At 47.5% G+C, this 26,291-nt stretch overlaps 1 protein-coding gene across 1 annotated transcript in view; it reads left to right on the forward strand.

The window, feature by feature from the left end:
• The window catches only part of Fat2 (FAT atypical cadherin 2), an 86,522-nt gene that overhangs the window by 10,168 nt on the left and 50,063 nt on the right, over nucleotides 1-26,291 (forward strand). The window contains exons 2-3 of the mRNA XM_034507206.2: nucleotides 14,406-17,676; nucleotides 22,563-22,877. Coding sequence (XP_034363097.1) covers nucleotides 14,418-17,676; nucleotides 22,563-22,877 — 3,574 coding nt within the window. The 5' untranslated portion in view covers nucleotides 14,406-14,417. The remainder of the gene's footprint in view (nucleotides 1-14,405; nucleotides 17,677-22,562; nucleotides 22,878-26,291) is intronic.

Raw genomic sequence — 26,291 nt, forward strand, 5'->3', positions numbered from 1 at the left:
TTCCAATATCTTTGGCATAGTCTTCAGTCTTCACAGCAGTTTACAAGAGCAAATGACAGTATCCAGACAGTGATTACTAAGCCACACTTGTACACAATGTTCACATTGGCCTCAAGCTGCAGAAGTTACCTTGTTCAGCTTGTTTCTTGTATGAGTGTGCGTTGATAGTTTATGTGTGTGTGCACTGAGAGTTCACATGTGTTTGAGTGCATATGTACATCTCTGTGTGTGCACACAGAATAGATGCTGTCTCTTCCCACCTTATATACTGAGGCAGAGTCTCTCACTTGAACCCAGAGCTTGCTAATCCAGGGAGGTTAATAGCCAGCTTGCTCCAAGGATCTCATATCAACCTCCCAAGCACTCAACTACAGGTGGGCTGTCACACCCGTCTGACATTTGTGTGACTTTGGGGACCAAAATTAGGTCCTCACATTTACAATGCAAGCATTTAGCAGGCTGAACCATCTCTCCAGTCCCCCCATCCTGAAAACACACACACACACACACACACACACACACACACACACACACTGTTTTCTACTTAAAATACAATTCTGTGGCTGTGGGGTCAAACACAGGGCTTTGTGAATGCCAGGCAAGCACTCAGGCACCCTTCAGTTCTCTTCTTATTTTTTATTTTGAGACAGTGTCTGACTAAATTGCCCAGGCTGACCTTGAACTCTTTCTGTACTCCAGGCAGGCCTGGAACTTGTGATCTTTCTGCCTCCTCCTCCTTAATAGCTGGGACTACAGGTGTGCATCACTAGGACCAGCTATATATAGTCCCTTATTAATTAAGAATCACCTATTGCATTGTGGATCTCCTGAACTCACTGCTAACTTTTGACCAGCACTTCCTGCCTCCCACACTCAGAGCTTTCGGTAACCATTATTCCACTCTTGGAATCTGCTAGTTCAACCTTAGAGTTTCCCTGTGAGTGAAATGGTACAGCATTGGCTTTCTGTGACTGCTCTGCTCTGCTTCACCTATCGTGATGCCCCTCAGCTTCATCTGCCTCATTAGGAAGGATGGAGTCTCCTTTCTTTCTTCAAAATTTTATTTTCTTTTGAAAATTTCATACTAGCCATGTATTTATAACATTTCTACCTTCACTCTTCCTCTCTGACTGCTTCTGTGTCCCCCCCATTCTCTCTCAGATCCATAACTTTTTTTGTTGTTGTTGTTGTTGTTTTGTTTGTTTTTTTGTTTTTTTTTTTTTGAGATGGGGTTTCTCTGTGTGTAGCCCTGGCTGTCCTGGAAGTTACTCTGTAGACCAGGCTGGCCTCAAACTCAGAAATCTGCCTGCCTCTGTCTCCCAAGTGCTGGGATTAAAGGCATGTGCCACCACTGCCCAGCTCATAACTTCTTTTTTAATTACACACACACATACCTATAGAATTCATTTAGTGTTGTTCGTATGAATATGCCTTTAAGGTTGACCACGGGGGTTAGATAACCTGTCAGAAAAGTTGACCTGGAGAAAACTAACTCTTTCCTCTCATCAGCTTTTGGTTGCCTGTAGCTCTTCACCTAGGACTGAGGCCTTGTGAAATTTCCCGCATCCATGTTGGCGTGTCAACTGGTATTGTCAGTATACAGAACACACCTGCTGTGAGACAGTATTCTGGACATCACAGGAAGGCTGCACCCAAGAAATATCAACAATACATTTGCATAAAAATTTCTTTTTATCTTATCTATTTATTTTTTAATGTTAGTTCCATTTTTGTTTATTTGTTTTGTGTCCCTGCATGCCATAGGAACAGCAGCCAGTTCTTTCTTTCCACTACATGGATCCTGGGGATAGAACACAGACCATCAGGCTTGGAGACAAACACATTTCCTGCTGAGCCATCTTACCAGCCCCACTCCCGCCCCCCCTTAAAGTCTGAGTAGTATTCCATTGTGTATACAGACTACATTGTCTTTATCCATTCATCGGATGCTGGACACGTGGGTTGTTTCCATTGGGTAGCACGAATGTGCTGCAGTGAACGTGGGTGGGCAGACTGATTCCATTTCCTTTGGATGCTCGCCCAGAGGTGGGATTGCTGGGCCATATGGTGGCTCTATTTGTAGTTCTTTGAAGAACCTCCCTGCTGTTTCCATCATGGCTGTTTACATCACCAACCACACAGCACTAGGCTTCTCCCTCCACACCCTCACCAGCACTTGTTGTCTTTAGTCTTTTTGATGACAGCCATCCTAACAGACGAAGAAAGACAGGCCTAGTGATTAAGTTATCCAAGGCCACCCAGGTCGGGACCTGAGGTCTACTGGAGACTCAACAGTTTTGCAAAGGGTTCTGCTGAATCAAAGAGGCAAGAAGCAGAGGCCTGTTCAGCAGGTCTGGCTGGCCTCTGCATTTTACTCTGTTCTTTCATGTTCAAGTCTTCCTTCCTTCCTTCCTTCCTTCCTTCCTTCCTTCCTTCCTTCCTCCCTCCCTCCCTTTCTTTCTTTCTTCTTTCCTTCTTGCCTCCCTCCCTTCCTTTCTTCTTTCCTTCTTGCCTCCCTCCCTCCCTCCCTCCCTTCCTTCCTTCCTTCCTTCCTTCCTTCCTTCCTTCCTTCTTTCCTTCTTGCCTCCCTCCCTTCCTTCCTTCTTTCCTTCTTGCCTCCCTCCCTTCCTTTCTTCTTTCCTTCTTGCCTCCCTCCTTTCTTTTCTTCCATCCATCCATCCATCCATCCATCATTCCTTCCTTCCTTCCTTCCTTCCTTCCTTCCTTTCATCCATCCTTTCTCCCTCCCTCCCTTTTTTTCTTCCTTCTTTTCTTACTCTCCTCTCTCTGTTTTGTTTTGAGACAGGGTCTGATGTAACTCAGGTTTGCTTTGGGCTTACTTCTATGTAGCCCAGGATTACCTTAAACTCTTGACCCTCCGGCTTCCTTCCAAGTGCTGGGGTGCCACTGTGCTGTGCAATGCCCTAACTGAATTTTGTGTATGCCATCACACCCAGCCTCTGTGCTCTTTCTAACAAAGCTCTCAATGAATGCTGTTAATCCCAGCACTGAGGAGGCAGAGGCAGGCAGATCTCTGGGAGTTTGAGGCCAGCCTGGTCTATGTAGTGAGTTCCATGCCAGCTGTGGTTACATAGTGAGACCTCTCCCAGATAAAAAGCTCTCCCACTCCTATAAAGTTGGCTTATCTCATAATTTCAGGGGAATTATGAGATAGACCTCAATGCGTCCTGGGCCCTCCAGTCATTACTTGGCCAGATGCTGCACAGTTGAAGACAGAGATGAGTCTTTGAGTCTAAGCTCAGACCCCAGGGAAGGGGCTTTGTCCATAAAGCCTTGGTTCGTACACCTTGGTTAATACATACCAGGCAGGGCACTTCGAGGTCTGACCTCAAAAATCACTGTCAATGGAGCTCCGCAGGGACCTGGAGGGGCAGGGTGGTCAGAGGGACCTGGGGCAATGGGATGGTTGGTGGCTAGCGGGTAGAGGTGGGTGGGGCTCCAGAGTCCTTCCCCTGTATCTGCTGATCAGCTGGGCAAGGCTTCTCTCTAGCTCAGGCAGTTTTAGCTCACACACACAGACACTCTTCCTCAAGATGCAGTAGTCTCCGTTAGTCTCTTGGGCCTGAGGGTGTCCAGCGGCTGCAAGGAAAGCGGGTGGTCCTCCTGGGCTTGGCTTTCTCCCACCCAAGTCCTCCTACCCAGCTCTGACCCCGCTTAACTTCCATTATCAGCTGAGATTAGGCTTATTCATGGTGGTGTGGCTGTAGCTGGGCTCTGCCCTCTGTTCAGGTTGGAGAGAGACATGGGAAAATAATTTGCTTCTCGGCCATGTGTAAACTGGCTTTTGGGAAGAGGGCATCATAAGCGTCCACCAGAAGCATTCACTGCTCAGCGCCAGTCAGCGGGTGCCACACAAGAGCCCCAGGGCATGTCTTTCAGTTTTGGAAAGAGGAGCTGAAATCCAGGTTTGGGGAAAAGTTGCCTAGAGTTGTTATGTGAATAACTCGCCATAAAAAAAAAAAAAAAAAAAAAAAACCAAAAAACCAAATGATAGATTAAAAAAAAAAAAAAACCCACCAAATAATAGGATGATCTGTCACAGGCCAGGAACAGAACTGGATTCCACCAGTTGGCTCCATGGGGGCACCCTTGAAGATTGTTTAATTAATTAATTAGTTAATTAATTGATTTTGAGACAGGGTATCTCTGTGTAGTCCTGGATATCCTGGAACTCACTTGGTGAACCAGGCTGGCCTCAAGTTCACAGAGATCCTGCCTCTGCCTCCCAAGTGCTAGGACTAAAGGCATACACTACCATTACCCAAGTGAAGGTTGTTTTAATCACTCGTGTGTGTGTGTGTGTGTGTGTGTGTGTGTGTGTGTGTATGAATGTACTACATGTGTGCACACATGTTCATATGGAGGCCAGAGGACGACCTCAGGTGTCATTTCCCAGAACATAATCTACATCATTAGAGACATGGTCTCTTATTGGCCAGGAGCTCACTGTTTAGACCAGGCTGTCTGGTTAAGGAGTCTCAGATCCCCCTGCCTCTGCCTCTGGAATTCAAGGTGTGCTCCACCACAGCCAGATGTTTTTATGTGGGTTTTCGAGATTGAACTCAAGTTCTCATGATTAGATAGCACGCACTCCGAGACCTGAGTTATCTCCTCAGGCTCTGCACAGAGCTAAAGCACTGGTCCACCACCATAGACACTCTTCTTCGTGTAACTGTCACTCAGATCCCACAGTGGCATCCTCCTCTCTACAAGTCTCTTTGGACTCAGGGCTTTTGGCCATCTCTCTGCCCACACAGACATCCTCATTCCTTCTTCCTCCATTGCCCCATACACCTCTTTGCTCCTGCCTGGGAGCTTTGCATAGCCTGTTCTTTGGCCAGGAACTCTCTTCCTTAAAATAACTACATGACTATCTTCCTTACTTTGACAGCATCCTGCCCTTAGGTCACCTGACCTTCTAAATTCCCTTTCCAGGACAACATTTCTTCCTCGACTCTATATGGTTTCCCTGTATCTCACCTTCATGGAAAGACACAATGCATATGATTTCTCTGCACCCTTCCCACAAGAATGCATTTCCCTCCACAAGAATGTAGTCCCCCAGGAGCAAAAAGTTGAGCTTCTTTTATCCTTTGTTCTAGAACTGTAGGTAGAAGGTTCTACTTCATGAGTTCTGAATGAACCAGTCAGTGGACCTGGCAGAGGAGACCCTGTACAGAAACCACAGTCCAGCCATCTCCATATATCATCTTTCTTCTTCCAAACTCTCATGCCTGGGAGCGCTTAGCATCCTCATATGCCCCGCCCACACAATTGCATTCCAACCCTTGAAGACCCCAGGTATAAAGCCTTTGGGGGGGGGACCCGTCCTCTGTGAAAAACATTTAAAATGACCATACAGTTACAAATTAATTACCGTTACAGTCATATTTTATTTAGCACAGCACTGGTATGAGGATGGGCATTCTGTTGTCTATGATAGCACTGTCTTCGGGGCTGGGAATGGGAACCAGAGGGCAGAGTACTTGCCTAGGATTTATGAAGCCCTGGTTCAACCTACATCATCATTTAACCAGAGGTGGGGGTGTGTCTCTGTATTCCTGGCATTCAGGAGATGGAGGCAGGAGGATAAGAAGTTGAAGGCTATTTTCAGCTATATAGTGAATTTAAGACCAGCCTGGGATGCATGAGGCTTTGTCTCAAAATAAATAAACAACTCCTCCAAACAAAACAAAATCCATTGTCTTGAATCTAAATGTTGATTTTTTTTCTTCAAATGATGAAGAAGCTCAGATACCTTCTTGGGCCCTGGGAGAGCCCATGGTGCATGATAGATAAGTTGCCCCTGAGTGGCCCCTCCCCAATCCCACTCTTTCCTGTGCTACATTCTGCAGCCAGGTTGACTTATGTCATTCTGGGGGTGGAACCCTGGTCTTCTTACAAGCTAGGAAAGCATGCTACCCACTCTGCTAGCTTCCTTTTGAGTGACTGTTCATCCTTCTGGTCTCAGGGATGGGTGGAGCTGATGCTTCCAGATCCTCTCCTAAGAAAGCCTCTGGGCCTGCTGTAATCTCCATACATTGTTGGTCCTAAAGGGTGCCACCTGCCCACTCTCTCTGTGCATCCTCTTGTCATCCCACCTGTCCTCCTGTAGCCCTGGGAAGTGGGTCAGAATAGTTCTTATCATCACCAGCTTACATGTAAACGAAGGCCCAGGACAGGCCAGGTGGCTTTCTCAAGGTCATGTGATCCATCTACATGGTTCAAGCCACTGGCTGTTGTCGGCACTTGTGCAGCACGGGCCTTTGGTGTCTTTACTCAAACACTCAGTAGTGGCTGCCTATAAACTGACAGATGGATTGAATGCTCTTCTGGGTTTTATACATGACAATTCCCTTTGGCTTAGGTGACAATGCCCAGCACGCAGGATAGGACAGTCTTGATCTGATGTTAGATTAGTTTTCTCAAAACAGTCCTGCTTCTCCTCAAACACCCTCAAAGGCTCTCCACTACCAAGGAAAGAAAGGAGGAAAGGAAAGGGAAGGAAGGGAAGAAGGGAGGGAGGGAAAAAGAAGGAGGGAGGGAGGGAGGGAGGGAGGGAGGGAGGGAGGGAGGGAAAAAGAAGGAGGGAGGGAGGGAGGGAGGGAGAGAAAAAGAAGGAGGGAGGGAGGGAGGGAGGGAGAAAGAGAGAGAGAGAGAGAGAGAGAGAGAGAGAGAGAGAGAGAGAGCTTTCATGACTAACAACTATGCAGAACTTACAGTCTATTTTGAAGGCACACTCCCTGCTCATCAGCCCCACCCGCTATAGCAAACAGAATGCATTTAGGACCCTCCCCTTTGAATGCCACTAGAACCATTCCTAGCACCGAGTGCTCAGACCAAAGGAGGCTCTAAGAAGAGGGCCTAAGAACACTGCAGCACTGAGTTCACTGCTGTTGCACTGGGTTTGGGAAGAGAGAAGATATCTTCCAATGGCGCTAAGGGACTTGTGCCAAAGGACTCACAGTGAATGAATCCAGGGACTTGTCCTTTCTTGAAAGGCCTTCCAAGTTTAAACAGCACCTGAGCTATCAGCCAGAACTCCTGCAGTTTAGGTACATAGATATACCAGGAGTCTGTTCAGGGGTCAGCCCTGTTGCAACTGGGGGAAGGGTGTCCTGGGAAGCCATGCAAGCCTGTTTCCCTTCCTTGAGAGCTGGAGTAAAAGGCAAGTGTCTTCCTACCTTCCTTTCCCCCCTCCTTCCATTTCTTAACATTTATTCATATTTGTATTTGTTCTTGTGTGTGTATGTGTGTGTGTGTGTGTGTGTGCATACCACAGCAGGTGTGTAGAGGTCAGTGTGTGCGTGTGTATACCACAGCAGGTGTGTAGAGGTCAGAGGTCAATGTGTGAGAGTCAGTCTTATCCTTCCAACATGTGAATCCTTAGGAGACACTTTGGGACACTGCTTATTAACACCGGCCTTGTGCTGAGAAGGGAGGTTGTTGGCCCTTGAAGGGCTACTCAGAAAGCCTCTGCCTTTGCCTAGGTAATAACACATTTTCCTCCCTCCCTCCCCATAAGGGTTTCAGAGTTTCAGGTCTTAAGCTAAGGTCTTTGATCCATTTAGAGACAATTTTCATGCAGCGAGATGGCCAGGAACCTGGTTTCATTCTTCTGCATGTGGATATCAAGTTTTCTTTTCCACATGACCGAGCTATACCACTCCTGAGATTTATCCAGAGGATGGAGACAGCATATCACAGACACCAGGTTCACTGCAGAAATATTGACAATGGTTAAGACATAGAACCGACTCAGGGGTCCATCGACAGAGAGTGGATAAGGAAAATGTGTATACATAGAGAGATTTTTTTTCCAGCCATAAACAAGAACAAAGTTATATCATTTGTAGGAAAATAGATGAAGCTGGAGACAATCATGTTAAAAATTAGGTCCATTCCAAAAAGTCAGATATCATGGCTTTACTCTCATTTGTGGTTTTTAGATTTTAATGTAGCTATATAAACTCATGTATGTTTATGTAAAGTAAAAGTAGGAATAAAACTGTCTAGAGTTCAAAGGGGACAAACGAGAAGGGTAAGAGAAGGATAGGAGATGTGGAGCTGGGGGCCATCTGCTCAACATATAAGATATACATGTAAGAAGACTTAACAATTAAAGTTTAAAAAGGGAGGTGTTGGATAGAGGACAGATGTCCCTCTGCTCGATGCTCGGGTATTTCTGGGAAAGACAGGAGTATTTCCCGGTGCTCCTTCAGTTGAGGCTTGGTCTGGTTTTGATTCATCAATCTCTTCATAGAACAGACATCAGTCAGAGACACAGACTCCTGGAGTTTCAAGTGACACACCACACATGGGCTGCTGCATGTGCTGTGACAGGCGTGAAGATCACAGCACACCAGACCAGATGTCCCCAGACCTCTTCTGACAGGACTCAGGATGCTGGGCAAGCAAAGCCAGCTTGCCAGAGTGGAAAGGACTTTTAGGGGTCCTTCAGCATGCTGCTCAGCCCTGAGTTCCCAGTCAGGTGAGGGGCAAGACTGGGGGCAGGGTGTAGGTCCCAGCCCTGCTTTTAGTAACATAGTCATCTTCAGGTTGTTCACATATCAGCTTAGTTCTGTTAGGAAAAGAAAATTCAGCGAACCGGCGGTGGCGCGCATGCTCTGTCTCTGTCTCTGTCTCTGTCTCTGTCTCTGTCTCTGTCTCTGTCTCTCTCTCTGTGCGTGTTCAAATCCCGCCCGCCTCCTCCCGCGTCTCATGGGGGGGAAAAAAAAAGAAAAGAAAAGAAAAGAAAAGAAAATTCTACCTTCAAAGTAAGAAACAGCTCTGAAAACATTGAGCCATCCCCACCTCACTGAGCCTAATACACACAACATTTACAAAGAGGTCTGTGGGGTGGAGCAGATGTATGTGGCTGAGAACACACAGTGAATGGGTGACCTCAGATTCTAGGGTGCTAGGGGACCTTCTCAGGGATATGACCTAGGGTTTGTGCAGTACTGGTAGGTGTACAGATGAGTCCATGGCTGGGAACATCTCTCAAGGCCTCTGGGAGGCTCCTTTAATATGTGCTGGAGCTGCCTCTCCATCCATACGTACAGTTCAGAGAGCCATGCCTAATGAGCCAGAGCGACCTTACAACTCTGCACCTCCTTGGTGTAGAATGCCTTCCATAAGTGCAGCTCAGACTGATTGCTGTTCTGGGGATTGCAGCATCTTCTGGGACACTCTGGATCAGTGGTACCAAATTTAGTGCCACAAAGTTCTTAAACATCGGAAGCGGTGTTCTGAGGAACTGGTAGCTGAATCACAGGATGACCAGAATCACAGCCTCTTAAAATCCTATAGCAGCAGGGCTGGGGATGTGGCTCACTTGGTGGAGTGCTGGCCTAGCGTGCACAAGGCCCTGGATTCCGTTCCCAACACTGCACAAACCAGGTGTGATAGTGTAGTCCCATGATCCCAGAATTTGGGAGATTAGATGACTCAGAACATAAAGGTACTCGCTGCCAAGCTTGCTAACCTTAGTGTGTTCCCCAGGACCCTATGGTAGGAAAGAACCAACTCCAGTAAGTTGTTCTCTAATGTCCACAGATGCACTTTGACCTTTCCCTTTCCTTCCACCACCCATGTGTGTGTGTGTGTCTGCATGTTTTTCTCATAAATAAATAAATAGATAAATGTAACAGAAAGATAGAAAGTTTAAAAAATAAAACAATCAAGCAGATAAACAACCCCGTGCTTTGTGTTGCAGATGAGCAGATGCAAGATTAGTTAGGGAAGGGCAGGACACCTGATACCAGAAGTCTTCCTTATCCACGAACCCACCTTTAACAGGATGAGCCTGTCACTGAGACATGCTAGCACTGGATGATATTGAAAACCAGGCCCCAGGGGCTAGAGAGATGATAGCTCAGGGGTTAAGAGCACTGGCTGCTCTTCCAGAGGACCTGGGTTCAATTCCTAGCACCCACATGGTGGCTCACAACCGTAACTCCAGTTCCAGGCAATCTGACATCCACACACAGACATTCACACAGGCAAAATACCAATGCACATAAAATAAAAAATAAAGAAAGAAAACCAGAATATCAGGTCTCAATCTGTATTCTCACCAACTTCATTTCCATAAATTTGGAAAACTAATGATCAGCGATGGCAAGTCATTACCTGAGGCTACATAGCTGGTCCCTCTTCTGTGAAGTGGAGCTGGGTCTCACACAGAGGCAGCTGGATTCGTACATAGATCCTCACGGCATTCTATTCACACTAGATGTGTATGATATCTCCACATGACAATCCCTTTGCCTGTGTCCCCTTTCTGTCTGTCTAGGCCTGGGGAGCTGGGGAGCGCCAGGCCCCACCCCAGACAAGTACCCGCTAGCAGCTTCCCAGAAGAGCATGGAGTAGGGCCAGCAAGCAGAGACCTGCTTCCTGTTCCACTGGGCCCAGGCTGGACTCTCTCCAGAGATGTCAGTGGGCCCCAACCTCACCCCATCCCAGGCTCTGATTCATTGAGAACTAAGAATATAAGACACTCAGCAGCCTGTACTCAGGCACCAGGCCCTGTACAGTGTATTTATGCTCACTTCTCTTCATTTTCCTAAAACCCAGTGGGTAAGAAACTCTCAACAGCTCATCTTCCAGACAAGGAGAACAAGGTTCTCAGAGATCAAGCAACGGCTCAGCAATACAGTTGGCTAAGGGCTGGGGCTGGGACTAGGGCCCTAAGAAAATAGCATCACTTTCTGGTGGCCCAGTTGGGGGAAAATCCCTGGCTGTCATCCTTACTCTGAAACTCTGGGCAAATCCCCTTATTCCTTTGGGACTTCATTTTCCTCACCCTTTAAAAAAAAAGATTAATCTTATTTTTAATTATGTGTTATGTGTATCTGTACGTGGGTATGTGTCCACGAGTCCAGGAGATGGAGGCCAGGAGAGGGTGTTGGGTCACCTATAGTCAGAGTTACAAGTGGTTGTGAGCCGCCAGATGTGAGTGCTAGGAACCAAACTGGTCCTTGGCAATTTAGGCAAGTGCTTTTAACTTCTGAGCCATCTACCCAGCCCCATATTTGCCCCCTGCTCTCAACAGAGAGGAGCATTTCCAAAGATTCCATTTTCTTCTCTCATGACTTTAGGTTCAGAGCCTCCCATTTTCAGCTGGTATCAATTGAGCTGGGTGTGTACCCAGTATTGATCCCCCACCCAGTGGGGGTCCCACTGTGAGTAAGGAGCTCTTCATGGAGCCCTCGGATGTTCAGTGGGGGAGGACTGTCACTGGATAAACAAGGTGATGACAAAGACTCTGAAGCGACACGGGTGGTATTGGGGAGGGGGGTTGCTTCAAATCAGGATCCGGGAGCACATGAGATGTGAAGTAGGGTCTTATGAGAGAAGCTTCAGTGGAAGAAGCCACAAAATCAACCATCTTGAGGCAGCTCCCCCACTGAACGTGTTTGTAGAGGGAAACGGCAGCTCCAGTACATCAGTAGAGTGGAGAATGGTGTGATGTCATCAACAGGTGGTTTGGGACCTTTTGTACCATCCTAAGGTGATAAGATGGTAATCTAAGAATTATGGGAAAGTTAGAAAAATTTCAACTGATAAATGATATGAAGATACGAACTGCTGTGTATTTTTACAAGAAGTCTCATGTATTGCTCCTGGGTGTGGGAGGTTCAGAGGGTAAGACAGGGAGGCCTGGATGCCTCTACACCCTGAGAGCATGCTCACCTGTTGGTACTAGGTGCCAGGAAACAGCCACGTGTAGACACAGTGTCCTCCCTCCACAGGCTGCCTGCCCACTGTGGCTGTCTGTCAGTCCTACACTTTGCATGTGGGTACATGCATCAAGCTACCACCCCAGGGTGCATCTCTCTGCCTCTCATCACCCATGGAGACCCTGTGGCCACCTCATCCCTACAGTGCATCTTAACGGGTCGGCTTGGCGCCTATGCCGGCTGAGCCTGCTCTTGTTGGGACCTGCCCATTGCTGGTGCTGACCCAGGGGAACAGGAAGCGCCCTGCAAGCAGCGGGGCAAGCAGAGCAGCTAGGGCGGGCTGCAAGCACCTGGCTCCCTGGAGCTGAGGCTTCTTTACTGGGGTAAGGGCTCTTTTCTCCAGGGATTTCAACTTCAGAGAGCACACAATCCTGTGAGAGCTGGGGCTTGAGTGATTCAGGGTTCCCTCCTGCTTGAGGGTCTGGGGGCGGGGTCCTTGGATGGTTTCTGCACGTGCTGCAGGACAGAATAAGGTAAGAACCGGGCTGCGGGGGGGCGGGGTGAGGGGTGGGCACGAGGATGAGAAACGCTGATTTGGGGACCTGGAGGTGTGGTGTCTGCCTCTGTCCTGTATTCTTTTGCCGAGGTTAACTCCAGGCACCCCAACAAAGTCTTACACGGCAGACTGTGGTGTTGAAGTTAGAAGGGTGGGCTAGACCCTGCCCCTTTTCTGTCTCAGGCTTCCAGAACCCGGGGTCCGGTGGGCTTTTCCGTTCCTTCCTCCCGTCTCGAAACATTTCCTGCAGGCTGTCAGGGAACCCTATGCCCTATTCACTGGGGACTCTGAGAAGAGGTGGCGCCCTTCTCCTTTCCCCCTTGCCCTGGAAATTTAACTCTTCGGTGTCTTTGAAGAGCAAGATAACCAGAAAAACGAGTCTGTCCCGTCTTACCCAGGAATGCTCCACACATGGCCCAAAGCCAGGGTGTTCCTGGGAATGGGGTTCCCAGGGGCAGACTGGGCTCCCAAATCGGCTTCTACCCTCGGTTCTCTGGAGCAGGCTCAACTCTATGGGACACAGCAAGCAAGTAGAGAAGACAGAGGAGTCAGGAGGTTAGTTCAAGGAGAACCAGTTCCTTAGACTAGTTCAGACCTGGCAACCCACCATATGAGCTGGGAAAAGCCCTAGCTCCAGAATGGGTCTCTTTGCCCATTTGCACGTGAGTACAGAGCCCCATTTTTGGCTAAGACATTCCCGGAGTCTAGGAGTTATGTATCTGGAGTTAAGTTCTGTCCGCAGTGGGTAGGGGTGATTTAGAAGTTCCTAAGCCTGAGACAGGGGAAGCAGCCCAGCCAGTGACTACAGAAGCTTCATCCAGCTCCTGCTTTGCCTCCTGGTAGGTGCAGGTCTTGAACTCATCCTTCCTACTCTTAATAATGCCTAATCTTGTTAAAACTTACCTCATACCGATCTCTGCTAGATCCCTCACCTTTGTTCCCCCTTTAATTTATACAACACTGCTGTAAGATAGAGTCACCCACACTTATTATTTTAAGATTGGGTCTCACGTTGCCTAGCCTGCCTTAAACTTGCTATGTAAACAAGGATGACCTGGAACTTCTGATTCCCCCTTCCTCTATCTCCTGCGCGCTTAGATTACAGGCATGCACCATTGTACTGAAGTGTTAGTATGAAATCCAGAGTTTCCAGCATGTTATGCAAGCACTCTATTGATTTAACCATATCTTCAACCCTAAATTATATATATATATATATATATATATATATATATATATATATATATATATCATATTATTTTAAATTATATGTGTATGTATGTGTCGATGTGTGGGTTTGTGTAAGTGAGTGTGGGTGCCCGCAGAGGCCAAAGGAAGGTGTCAGATTCCCAGGAGCTGGAGTTAGATGTAATTGTGGACTGCCTGATGTGGGCACTAGGAGCCAAACTCTGGTCCTCTGGAAGAGCAGTATGCCCCTTTAACCACTGAACCATCTTCACGAGCACCACCTAGATACTATTTTTATCCCTGTGTTATGGAATAAGGAATCAGGGTTCACAGAGGTCAGGGACTTGCTGAAGGGTTAACCACTTGGCAAATAGAGAGCAGGGACTGAGATTTAGGTAGCCTGGTGCCAGATCTGGGATCCTGATGGCAGTGCTTGTCTGCAGTCCCCATGTGAACAGATGCAGTTCATTCCGGCTCCTGCCCAGCACCAGTGGAGGGGTTCTCACATGGAGAAACTGCTAAGTTTGGGTCCTTGGCTAAGAGGTGGCACAATTTTACCTTCTTAAGGTAGCCACAAAGGTTTATAGGGGGTTGGGGTGAGGCAGGGGGAGGAGCCAATCAAAATTAGGATGTATCCACAGGATACCACTGAGAGAATATTTCCAGCTGTCTGTGTTCTGATGCGGCATAAGTCAGACGGAGCCTCTGTGTGATTACGCTCTTTTCTCTGCATCCTCCCTTGCGCTGCTGAGGAACAGGGATCTGGATTTGGGGGAATGGGAGGAGGAATAAAAGAGGGTAAGGAGGGTAAGAAGATCACATACTTTATATTCATGTATGAAAATGTCCTAAACCAGTTATTAAGTACAATTAATATATGCTTTCAAAAGAGAAAGAACCACAGTGATGGGAGTCGTCTCCTCTCTAACTTGAACCTTCTCCTTCTTCTTACTCAGGAGCTTTTCACCATGACTCTTGTCCTGCTGGGTCTAGTCATCATATTGCTCCACCGTGCAGCCTGTGAGAAGCCCCTAGAAGAAACCCTCACCCCCTTGTCTTGGCGCTTCACACATTCCCTGTACAATGCCACCATTTATGAAAACTCTGCTCCCAAGACCTATGTGGAGAGCCCAGTAAAGATGGGCATGTATCTGGCAGAGCCCCACTGGGTGGTGAAGTACCGGATCATCTCTGGAGATGCAGCTGGAGTATTTAAGACCGAGGAGCATGTGGTGGGCAACTTCTGCTTTCTGAGAATAAGGACCAAGAGCAGCAACACGGCTCTTCTCAACAGGGAGGTGCGAGACAGCTACACGCTCGTTGTGCAAGCCTCAGACAAGAGTCTGGAGTTTGAAGCGCTGACCCAAGTGGTGGTCCACATCCTGGACCAGAACGACCTGAAGCCCCTTTTTTCCCCACCTTCCTACAGATTCACCATCTCTGAGGACAGGCCCCTCAAGAGCCCCATATGCAAAGTGACTGCCACAGATGCTGATCTGGGCCAGAATGCTGAGTTCTATTATGCTTTTAATGCCAGGTCAGAGGTGTTTGCCATCCATCCCACTAGTGGGGTGGTCACTGTGGCTGGAAAGTTGAATGTCACATGGCGAGGGAAGTATGAGCTCCAGGTGCTGGCTGTGGACCGCATGAGAAAAATCTCAGAGGGCAATGGGTTTGGCAACTTGGCTTCATTGGTAATTCATGTGGAGCCTGTACACAGGAAGCCCCCAGCTATCACCTTAGTGGTCCTGAATCCACCAGAGGGTGATGAAGGTGACATCTATGCCATTGTCACAGTGAATACAAATGGCTCAGGAGCTGAAGTAGATTCCCTGGAGGTGGTTGGTGGTGACCCTGGAAAGTACTTCAAAGTCCTCAAGTCCTATGCCCAAGGTAATGAGTTCAATTTGGTGGCAGTCAGGGACATTAATTGGGCAGAACACCTTCATGGCTTCAACATCAGCCTCCAGGCCCACAGTAGGAGCAGATTTCCATCCCACTCCATCATCAGGGCTTTCCATCTTCCACCATACAAGCTGGCCAACCTCAGATTCGAGAAAGCTGTTTACAGAGTAAAGCTCAATGAATTCTCTCCTCCCGGAAGTCGTGTGGCATTGGTGAAGGTCACCACGGCCTTCCCCACTTTGCGTTATGTTCTAAAGCCATCCCCTGGGAGCACAGTGTTCAAGTTGAATGCTCGCACAGGCCTGATCACCACCACAAAGCTTGTAGACTTCCATGAACGAAACCAATACCAGCTCCATGTCAAAACTTCCTTGGGTCAGGCCACCACCACTGTGATCATTGATATTGTGGACTGTAACAACCATGCCCCAGTCTTCAACAGATCTTCTTATGAAGGTACCTTGGATGAGAACATCCCTCCTGGCACCAGTGTTTTGACTGTGACAGCCACAGACCAGGACCATGGGGACAATGGACACATCACCTATTCCATCGCTGGCCCCAAAGCTGTGCCATTCTCTATTGACCCTTACCTGGGGGTCATCTCCACCACCAAACCCATGGACTATGAACTCATGAGAAGAATTTATACCTTTCGGGTCAGAGCATCAGACTGGGGGTCCCCTTTTCGCCAGGAGAAGGAGGTGTCTGTTTCTCTGAGGCTCAAGAATTTGAATGACAACCAGCCTATGTTTGAGGAAGTCAACTGTACCGTGTCCCTCCGTCAAGATGTACCGGTCGGAAAATCAATAATGGCTGTGTCTGCAATAGACATGGATGAACTTCAGAACCTAAAATATGAAATCGTGTCTGGCAATGAACAAGACTATTTCCATCTCAACCATTTCTCTGGAGTGATATCTCTCAAACGCTCTTTTATGAATCTCACTGCTGTTCGGCCAACTGTCTATTCTCTGAAGATTACAGCTTCTGACGGCAAGAACTATGCCTCCCCCACAACTCTGAAAGTCATAGTGGTGAAGGACCATCACTCTGAGGTCCCTGTACAGTGTGATAAAACGGGAGTACTGACCCATATCACAAAGACCATCCTTCAGTCTGCAGGGCTTCAGGGCCAAGAGTTGGGTGAAGAGGAATTCACCTCCCTTGGCAATTATCAGATCAATCATCATGCTCCCCAGTTTGAGGACCACTTCCCCCAGTCTATTGACATTTTGGAGCAGGTTCGTGTCAACACCCCCTTGGCCCGCCTGGCAGCCACTGATCCAGATACTGGCTTTCATGGCAAACTGGTCTATGTGATTGCAGATGGCAATGAGGAAGGTTGTTTTGACATTGAGCTGGAGACAGGGCTGCTCACAGTGGCAGCAGCCTTGGACTACGAGACCACCAGCTTCTATGTCCTCAATGTGACCGTGTATGACCTGGGTACTCCTCCGAAGTCCTCCTGGAAGTTGTTGACAGTGACTGTGAAAGACTGGAATGATAACCCACCCCGGTTTCCTCCAGGTGGATACCAACTCACCATTTCTGAGGACACAGAAGTTGGAACCACGATCGCAGAGCTGAAGACAAGGGATGCCGACTCAGAGGACAACAGGAGGGTTCGCTACACCCTACTAACCCCTACAGAGAAGTTCTCTCTCCACCCACTCACTGGGGAGTTGGTTGTCACAGGACACCTTGACAGGGAATCAGAACCTCAGTACATACTCAAGGCAGAGGCCAGAGACCAGCCCACGAAGGGCCACCAGCTCTTCTCTGTCACCGACTTGATAATCACATTGAAGGATATCAATGACAACCCTCCCCAGTGTATCATAGAGCACAGTAGGCTGAAGGTGCCAGAGGACATGCCCCTTGGGACAGTCTTGACATTCCTAGATGCCTCTGACCCTGACCTGGGCCCTGCAGGTGAAGTGAAATATATCCTGGTGGATGATGTTCATGGAACCTTCCGGGTGGACCCGATGACTGGTGCTCTGAGTCTGGAAAAAGAATTGGACTTTGAGAGACGGGCTGGTTACAATCTGAGCTTTTGGGCCAGTGACAGTGGGAGGCCTCTAGCCCGCAGGACCCTCTGCCACGTAGAAGTGTTAGTCATGGATGTAAATGAGAATCTCCACTCTCCCCACTTTTCATCCTTCGTGTACCAGGGCCAGGTGCAGGAGAACAGCCCTGCAGGGACCCAGGTGATGGTAGTCACAGCTCAGGATGACGACAATGGCTTGGATGGAGAGGTCCAGTACTTCTTACGGGCTGGCACTGGCCTGGAAGCCTTCAGCATCAACCAAGACACAGGTACTGGGGTGAGGTACACGGAGAGCCAGGGCCTGGAGGAGAGTGGGATGGAAGGGACACAGGGACAAGTGGAGATCTGCCCTTCTGCTCCTTGTATTTTAAATTTGTCTTTATGAGGATTTTTACGGCAGATTTTTTGTAGACTCTCACACATATATACATGTATGTGTAAAATGCATACTACATGTGTATAATAAATATACATATCCCATTGATGAAAGTGATACATGATAGCTATGCATTTTTCCTTTTTTAAAATCTTTATTTTTAAAAGATTTATTTCTTTTATTTGTGTGAGCACACTGTAGCTGTCTTCAGACAAAATAGAAGAAGGCATCGGATCCCATTGCAGATGGTTGTGAGCCATCATATGGTTGCTGGGAATTGAACTCAGGACCTCTGGAAGAACAGCTAGTCCTCTTAAGCGACGATGCCCCTCTCCAGCCCCCCCCCCTTTATCTTTGAGACTACAATTTAATTACATTTCTCCTTTCCTCTTCTCCCTCCAGACTCCCCTTATATGTCTCCTTGCTCTTTTAAATTTGTGGCCTCTTTTTGTTTCTTTACTAATTGTTATTGCATGCATACGTGTATATGTGTATACATGTATATTCCTCACTATAACCTATCTGCTTATATAATGCTACCTGTATGTATGTGTATGTTTTCAGGGCTGACCATTTGGCCCTGGACAACCAATTGGTCTGCTTTTCCCTGGGGAAGGCCACCTCTCCCATCCCTAGGCTTCCTTAGTTGCCTATAGTTCCATGTATAGAAGTCTTGTGGCCTTCTCTCCAGCTAGTTTGGCATATATGTTTATTGGTGTCCTTGTTTAGCTTACATGCTGTTTAGACTCTATGGGTGTAGTTTCTGATATTACTAGGAAACACCATCTCAGAGCAAACTCCCCGACTTTCTGCCTCTTAGTCTTTCCATCCAATCATCTACAAAGTTCTCTGAGCCTTAAGTGCAGGAGTGTTTTGTAGATGTATCTGCTGTGACTGGGTGCCACAACTCTGCATTTTGATTGGTTGTGGTTTTCTGGAATGAGCTCCATCTGTTGCAAAGGGATGCTTCTTTGATGAGGGAAGAAGACATATCTGTGGGGAAAAGGACAAATGCATAGATTGTTGTTAGGGATTATGCTGGTTTAGTAAATTAGTGGTTGTAGATTCTTCTCCAGTGTCTATGACTTCATCATTAGCACTGAGTAGTCAGCGAAGTTTCCAGTATCAATCAAGGCCTCCCTCTTGCTGAGCAGGTCTTAAGTCCAATTAGAGAGCTTTAAGTTACCACCAAGGTATACTTGCCACTACTAGGGTTATTGTGCCATGATGCTTGTTGATGTGGTTCATAGGCATCATAGTTGGGTAGGACTTTGGTTGCCTCCCTCCTTTGGAAGCTTGCATGATACCTTCTGGTGCCCAGGGAGGAGGCTTTCAGGTCAGTTCCAGCTCAGAGCTCTCTGGGCCCTGTTTTGGAAGAACATGGTGTCTTCCAAAGGTAGCGAAGGTAATAAGGACTTACCTTTCACGTCTGGCGCTTGTCAGGAGCAACAGCAACAGACTCTATGTTTTGAGAATCTCTTGAACAGCTCTGGCCAGCAATTCAAAAGAGGGCTTCTCACTCATATCTGGTTTTGGGGCTTTTGTTTAGTTGGCCTTTGGCTCTTGGAGGAAGCCTGGTCAATTCAGATGACAAAGGTTCATTAAAACTATACATGAATATTTTTACACCAAGTTATATGTATTATGGGTGTTTGTGGTTTTTTGTTTTCTTCTGGATTAATCTCCCTCCCTTTTCCCTAACAGGCCCTCCGCTTTTCCATTTCACCAGGTCACTTGTAGCCTGCTATTCCTCTTTGCCTTCCTCCCACCTTCTTCTGTATTTACTCTCTCCGCCTCAAAGAAGCTCCCCTTTCCCATTTCTGGGATCAGGTCCTGTATACACTCCTCGTCCCCGTTCTATTGCTCTCCAAGCCCCACATCCTGGCAGCGATCCAGTTTCATTGTCCTGGTTTCTGTGGTTACTATGGACTATGTACTCACGTATATGAAGGTCTGGAGTTTGGAGCCTCCAAAAAGAGAGAGCGTACATTTGTCTTTCTGGATCTGGGTTTTGTCAGTCAATATGTCTTTTCTTAGTTCCATCCATTTACCTGCAAAGCTCATGATTTCACTTTTCTTTACAGGTGACTAGTATTCCATTGAATATTTGAAGCACATTTTCACCACACCCTCATCAGTTGTAGGACATTTAGGTTGTTTCTATTTCCTAGCTATTGTGCGTAGAGCAGCAATGAACATGGCAGAGCGAGTGTCTGTGGAGGAGGGCGTGGTGTCCTCTGGGCATATGCTGGGGGTCATACACCAGAGTCAAAGAGTTGATTTACTTGAGCTTTTTGAGAATTCTCTACACTGATATCCACGGCGGCTGTACTAGTTGGCAGTCCCACTAACAGTGAGTGAGGGTTCTCTTCTCCTCACATCCCCGCCAACATTTGCTGTCGGCTCTTCTGTTGATCTTTGCCATTCTGCCTGGTGTCAGATGAAAACACAAAATTTGTGTTGTTGTGTATTTCCATAATTTCTGGAGATAATGAAAATTTTTTTGAGATGTTTCTTAGTCATTTTTCCCTTCTTTTGAAAACTCTGTTCAGATTCCAGGCCCATTTCTGAGTGGGTTGTTTGGATTTTTTTTTTTTAATCTTGTTTTTTTTGAGTTCGTTATATAGTCTGGATATTAATCCTTTTTCAGATATATAGCTGGCAAAGATTCTCTCTCTCATTCTGTAGGTTTCCTCTTCAGCCTGTTGGTAAGTTTCCTAGCTATGCAAAAAGCCTTTTTCCCCTCCAGCCCTGCTTGCTCCAGCCCTGCTTTCTCCTGATCAAAGTACACTGTAGCTGTCTTCAGACACCCATACGAGGGCATCAGATCTCATTACAGATGGTTGTGAGCCACCATGTAGTTGCTGGGATTTGAACTCATGACCTCCTGAAGAGCAGTTGGTGCTCTTAACTGCTGAGCCATCTCACCAGCCCCTATGTAAAAGCTTTCTAGTTTTATGAAGTTCCACTTGTCAGCTGTTGGCTATAATTCATGGGAAGTGGAGTTCGATACAAGAAGTCCTTTCTTTACCTGCATCACACAGGCACTTCCTGCGCTCTCTTCTGAAAGTTTCAGTGTTTCAGCTTTCAAATTAAAGTCTTTGGTTAGTTTGGAATTAGTTTTGGGGTTATATAGTAGAAACAGGTATGATTTCATCTGCATGTGGACCCCCAGTTTCCCCAGGGCCATCTGTTGAAGATGGTTTTGTTTCTCTAGCATGTGTTATTGGCATTTTCGTGAAATATTAAATAACTGCTTACATGTACTCATGTTTGGGTCTCTGGTTTTTGTTTCTTTGCTCTATATATCTGTTTTTGTGCTGATACCACATTGTTTTATTACTGTGACTCCATAATATATCTTAATGTCTGAAATTGTAGTTTGTTTCCAGGGTAAAGGGCAGAGTAGTGTGGTTGGTAGAGTATTCTGTTTAGTAGACTCTAGATCCAGCTCTCGAAATCTCTGTTTCCTCCTGCTCCTCCTCCTCTTCTTCCTCCTGTTCCTCTTTCTCCTTCTCTTCATCCTCCTCTTCTCCTCACCCTTCTTCTCCTCCTCTCTCCAGGGTTTCTGTGTAGCCTGGGCTGGCCTGGAACTCACTCTGTAGACCAGGCTGGCCTCAGTCTCACAGAGAGTCGCCTGCCTCTGCCTCCCATGTGCTGAGATGAAAGGTGTGCACCACGCTTAACCCCAGCTCTTCCTCTTACTATATAATCTTGACCAAATTTATGCTTCCTCTCTGGGCCTCAGTTTCCCCATCTGTTACTTCTGGCCTGCTGTGCTCTGATTGTGATTCTAGACCCTGCCCCGTCATGCAGACCCCATCAGCTGAGAGTGAGCACTTAAGGTATGGTTGGGTTTCTTGTAGTACTGTTAGAGCCTGGTGCTCTAGACCAGAGCTGGGCCTTACAGGCAGTGTGTAGAGTAGATGGACCAAAGAATGGAGCTGAGCCCCTAAGACCATAAAGTGACAGAGTAGGGAGCAAAAAATGTATCCCTCAAACCCCTAACCAGTAATTTGAAAATCTATCAGGATTTAAGGACTAATGGAATCAGGTCAAGGCCAGCTGTAGGACATCTCACAGAATGTGAAGTGATGAGCTGGAACTTGGGTGGAAGGAGTTGGTGAAAGCCTTGCATATGTCTGTATGTCAGGAGCAAGGGCCCATTTTAGCAGAGAAAGGCTAAGAGGTTCTACCAAATGGACACCCACCTTAGCACCTCCCACCTCATACTGACAGCCCTACCCTCTTTCCCTGAACTTCCTGTCAACATCCTTTCCACATACAGATCAGTAGACGTTGGGTAAGGTGAGTTTTTTTTCTGTTTATTAATTGTGTGTGTGTGTGTGTAGCTGTGTGTATGTATATCTATCTATGCGTTCATGTGTGTGTGTGCACTGGGCATACATGTGTGAGTGTGTCTATAGACTTGTGAGCAGGCACATCAAGGCCAGAGATTGATAAATTAGGTTTCATCTTCTATTGATCTCCACTTTATTGTTTGCGACAGTCATTACAGAACCCAGAGCTCACTGCTGAGCTGGACTGGCAGCCAACAAGCTCCACAGACTCTTCTGTCTCTACCACCCCTCCTCCCTAGTGCTGGGACTCATGGGTACATGGCACCACACCCAGTTTTTATGTTGGTGCTGGAGATCAGAGCTCAGGTCCCTGGACAGCAGACATGTCACTGAGCCATCTCCCTAGCCCTGGGTAGGGTGGTTTCTAAAGCCTCACTGAGATCTGAGTATATTGAGTTTGGTCACTTGCTGTCCCCAGGAATGCTCGAGACTCTGGCACCTCTGGACCGAGAATTCACACCCTACTACTGGTTGACGGTGTTAGCTGTGGACAGAGGCTCCATTCCCCTCTCTGCTGTCACTGAAGTCTACATTGAGGTTACAGACATCAATGACAACATTCCATCCATGTCTAGACCTGTGTTCTACCCCTCTGTCCAGGAAGATGCCCCTTCAGGTACCTCTGTGCTTCAGCTGGAGGCTTGGGACCCAGACTCCAGCTCTCAAGGGAAGCTGACCTTCAACCTCACCAGTGGGAACCACATGGGGCATTTCATCATTCATCCATTTACAGGTAAGGCCCGGAAAGCTGGGGGAACAGGGATATATAGATCTACAAGGCAGTTCTTGGAGTGTTCCTGATGCGGTATCGGGGCAACCTGCAGACGGGTTGGAAATTCCAATTCTCAGGCATCTCACTAGACCTGCCAAATCCATATTCTGAGGGCAGACTCCGGAAATGTTTGTTTTAACACCGCAAGCATGGCATTCTGACAGGTGCCAAAGCTAAGATACATTTCACCAACACCTGCCTCCACATAAGGAGAATCTGTTAAAATCTTTCTTGCCTTGGGGTCCAACAGGACCTTTCTTGCCAGAGGTCAAGCTGCAATTAGCTCAGGCCTTTGAATGCTCTCCAACTGCCATGGCCAGAACCATCATTGGCCTTTGTTCTACTTTATCTCTGTTGCTGTGCTAAAAACACTTTGATCAGGAGCAACCTAGAGGAGAAAAGGGTTTATTCAATCGATATACTTTATTGTCTTAGACCTCCAAGTCACACTCCATCATTGAGTGAAGTCAGGGTAGGAACTGAAGGCAGGAAACGTGGAGGAACACCGCCTACAGGCTGGCCTTCTGGCTTGCTCATGGGCTCATGTTTACCTAGTTTTCTTCTGCAGCCCAGGACCACCTGTCCAGAAAATAGTGCCACCCACACTGAGCTGGGCTGGCGTGCATCAATGAACTGTCGAGCCAATCCTCAGCAGATGCTCACACATGCCAATTTGATCCACGCAATTCCTCCGTTGAGGCTTTTCTTTCAAATGACTCTAGGCTGTGTCAAGTCAAAAAGCAAGCTGACTAGGACAATCCTTATTGCAGACAAGTCTCAAGCCTGCCCACAAAACAGTAACAATTGTCATTCCACCCCACATCCCATCAGGTCAAGGGTGGTAAAAGGTTCAGAGGAATCCAGGGGTCACTTCATTGCAGCGGTGAGCCATGGAGAGCCATCCCCGCCCCCCAAAGATATCTGACTCAACTCAGAAACTTTAAGCACAAATTTGCCAATTTGTAGTCCATACTGGCAAATTCCACAGAACATTCTGTATCTCCGGATGGTCTTCAGAAATGGCATGCCTTGACCACACTTTCGCCACTTTCTCTGAGGACCACAGTATACTGGAGGCTGACAGCAACTCACTGAGCAGATCCCACATACATTCTTTGGTCCCACAGTCCCCTCCTCCACCCCCCATCCCCATTGTCTTAGTCCCAGCCTGCCTCCTCTAGTTGTGGCATCTGTCACTCTAATTCCCACTGGACTCTGAGAGAGGCTCCTGTAAGGAAGGCTGACCTTTCCGTGTGGCCCAATCTTTTCTACTGCAATGTTCTCTTGTTGTAGAAGGACAGACTATAGAGGGGAAAGAGATGGTGCTTGTGGGCTTTCCCAGGAGCCCCAGGGAGAAGTGGGGCAAAGAGTAGGTAAGGGATGCAAGTGTCTGACACTGAAGACTTTGGTGAGAGCCTTTTCTGTTAACCTTTGACCTCAGGCTATAGACACGTCCTCTTCTCTCTGAGTTGAGGGAGCTTTTCTTTTAGAAAACAGGTCCAAGCAGGTTCTCCCCTCAGGCTCACCCCATGTCCCCAAGGTACCATACCCACACCCCTGTGCTCCACTCCTCTTTCCAGAAGAGTGGGGGAATCGAGCCCTCACCTAAGGCATCAGCTTCTCCCAATCCCTCTTTAATTTACTGTCAACAGTCCTCTGGCGGCAGGCCTGGCCCGATGCCCTTGCAGGCAGACACCTCTCAGCTTCCCTGCAGCAAGGCAGAAGAAATCGTGACTAGCGTGAAGTCTTACTTTTAACATTAGAATTGCATCCACCACCAGCCCCAACCCACCTTCCTCACCGAAGTCCCAGTACCATTCCACATCCCCACCACAGAAGCCTGGCAGGTTTCTCTGTGTCCTCCAGGTAAAGTCAGGGTCTCCTGTGTCCCACAAGCTGGCACCTAAATGGGCCCCCTGACCTCTCTGACTTCGCCACATCTCTCTCACCAGACCTCTTTTGGCTCCAGCCACACGGCCGTATCAACAGTAAAACCACAGCTCTCATCTTAAAGGGAATAAGAGATAGTTTATTCTGGAGACATCACGTGTGACTGTAGCCCGGGAACACAGATTTAGGTTACCCCGATCAAGTTCCACGTTCAAATGTGGGTGCAGTTTCACAGGGTTTTATAGTTTTACACAACAAAGAAGGCCATAAATCTAGGCAGCTTTAAAATATATTGGCAGGGACACCAGAGAGGCAGATACATCAAAATGGGGAAGCTTTTTATAGACCCAAGATGCTATCTGATGACGTTCTTCGCTCTTGGGTTGGCGGAAGCTAGTGTTCTGCTAAGTTCACAGCTTCTAAGACGTTTTTACTTACTATCATGAGGTATTAGTTTAGATACAGGGTGGGGGCAGGGACTGACTACTACTTTGGATCATAGAAGCTCTTAACACGGGTTTTGACACATGCTACAGGAGTCTCTCCCTGCCCTCTTACTATGAAGTCCTGGCTGGCCTAGAACTTGCGAAGTAGAACAGACTGGCCTTGAACTCACAGAGATCTGCCTTCCTAGTTCTGTGATTAAAAGCTTGGCTGGCTACATGTCAGGCTTCCACTCTCTCTTTGTCTCTGTGGCCTCTGGTCTCCCACAGAGCACAGCCAGATAGTTGCTAATATCATCACATACATGCTGGTACTGCCAATGTACCACTCAGCTCACCATACTCATCCGAGTAATTGTCCACTATTCCACCTCCACTGGCTTTCCACAGGTCCCTAAAAAAAGGAAAGTTGACTGCTTTTGCCTGCCAGAGTGTCTTCAGTGCCTGGCAGAACCACAGAGTACAGTACAAGCTCACTAAGCAATTGGTAAATGAATGAATGGGTCCTCGAGGATCCATGCATGTACCCAGCAAGTGCTTAAAGAGGTCGCCCCTGTAAGGCCTTAAAGCCTTGCGCTGTAGAAAGATGTAAAGAGAAATAAGATCTGGTTCTTGGTGTCAGAAAGCCAGCTCATCAGGATCGTGAATGTGTGGGGATAGATACTGTAGGAACAGCAGAGGAGAGTGATGTATATGAAGGTAGATGCTGCTGTGGCTGCTCAGGGGAGGGAAAAAGCTGCTGGGTGTGGCCAAGCTGCAAAGGACTAAGGAGGCAGGGCAGGTGATAAGCAGCAGGTAGGAGGGGTCAAAGACAGCGAGGGTAGCCCGAGAACCTCCAAGTGGGCGAAAAATGAGGCTCTCATTGTGGATAGAAGCCATGGTCTGAAGATAGTCCATTCCACCATTTGTAACTAGTAGGGTCTTGGGAAAGTTTCTGGACCCCTCTGTTAGCCCATTGCACGTTTCTCTAATTGAATACCTCAGGCTGGATAATTGATAAGGAACACAGGGCAATTTAGCTTGTGGTTTTGGAAGCTGAGAA

This window comes from Arvicanthis niloticus, chromosome 6 (assembly GCF_011762505.2).
Source record: "Arvicanthis niloticus isolate mArvNil1 chromosome 6, mArvNil1.pat.X, whole genome shotgun sequence".
Lineage (NCBI taxonomy): Eukaryota > Metazoa > Chordata > Mammalia > Rodentia > Muridae > Arvicanthis > Arvicanthis niloticus.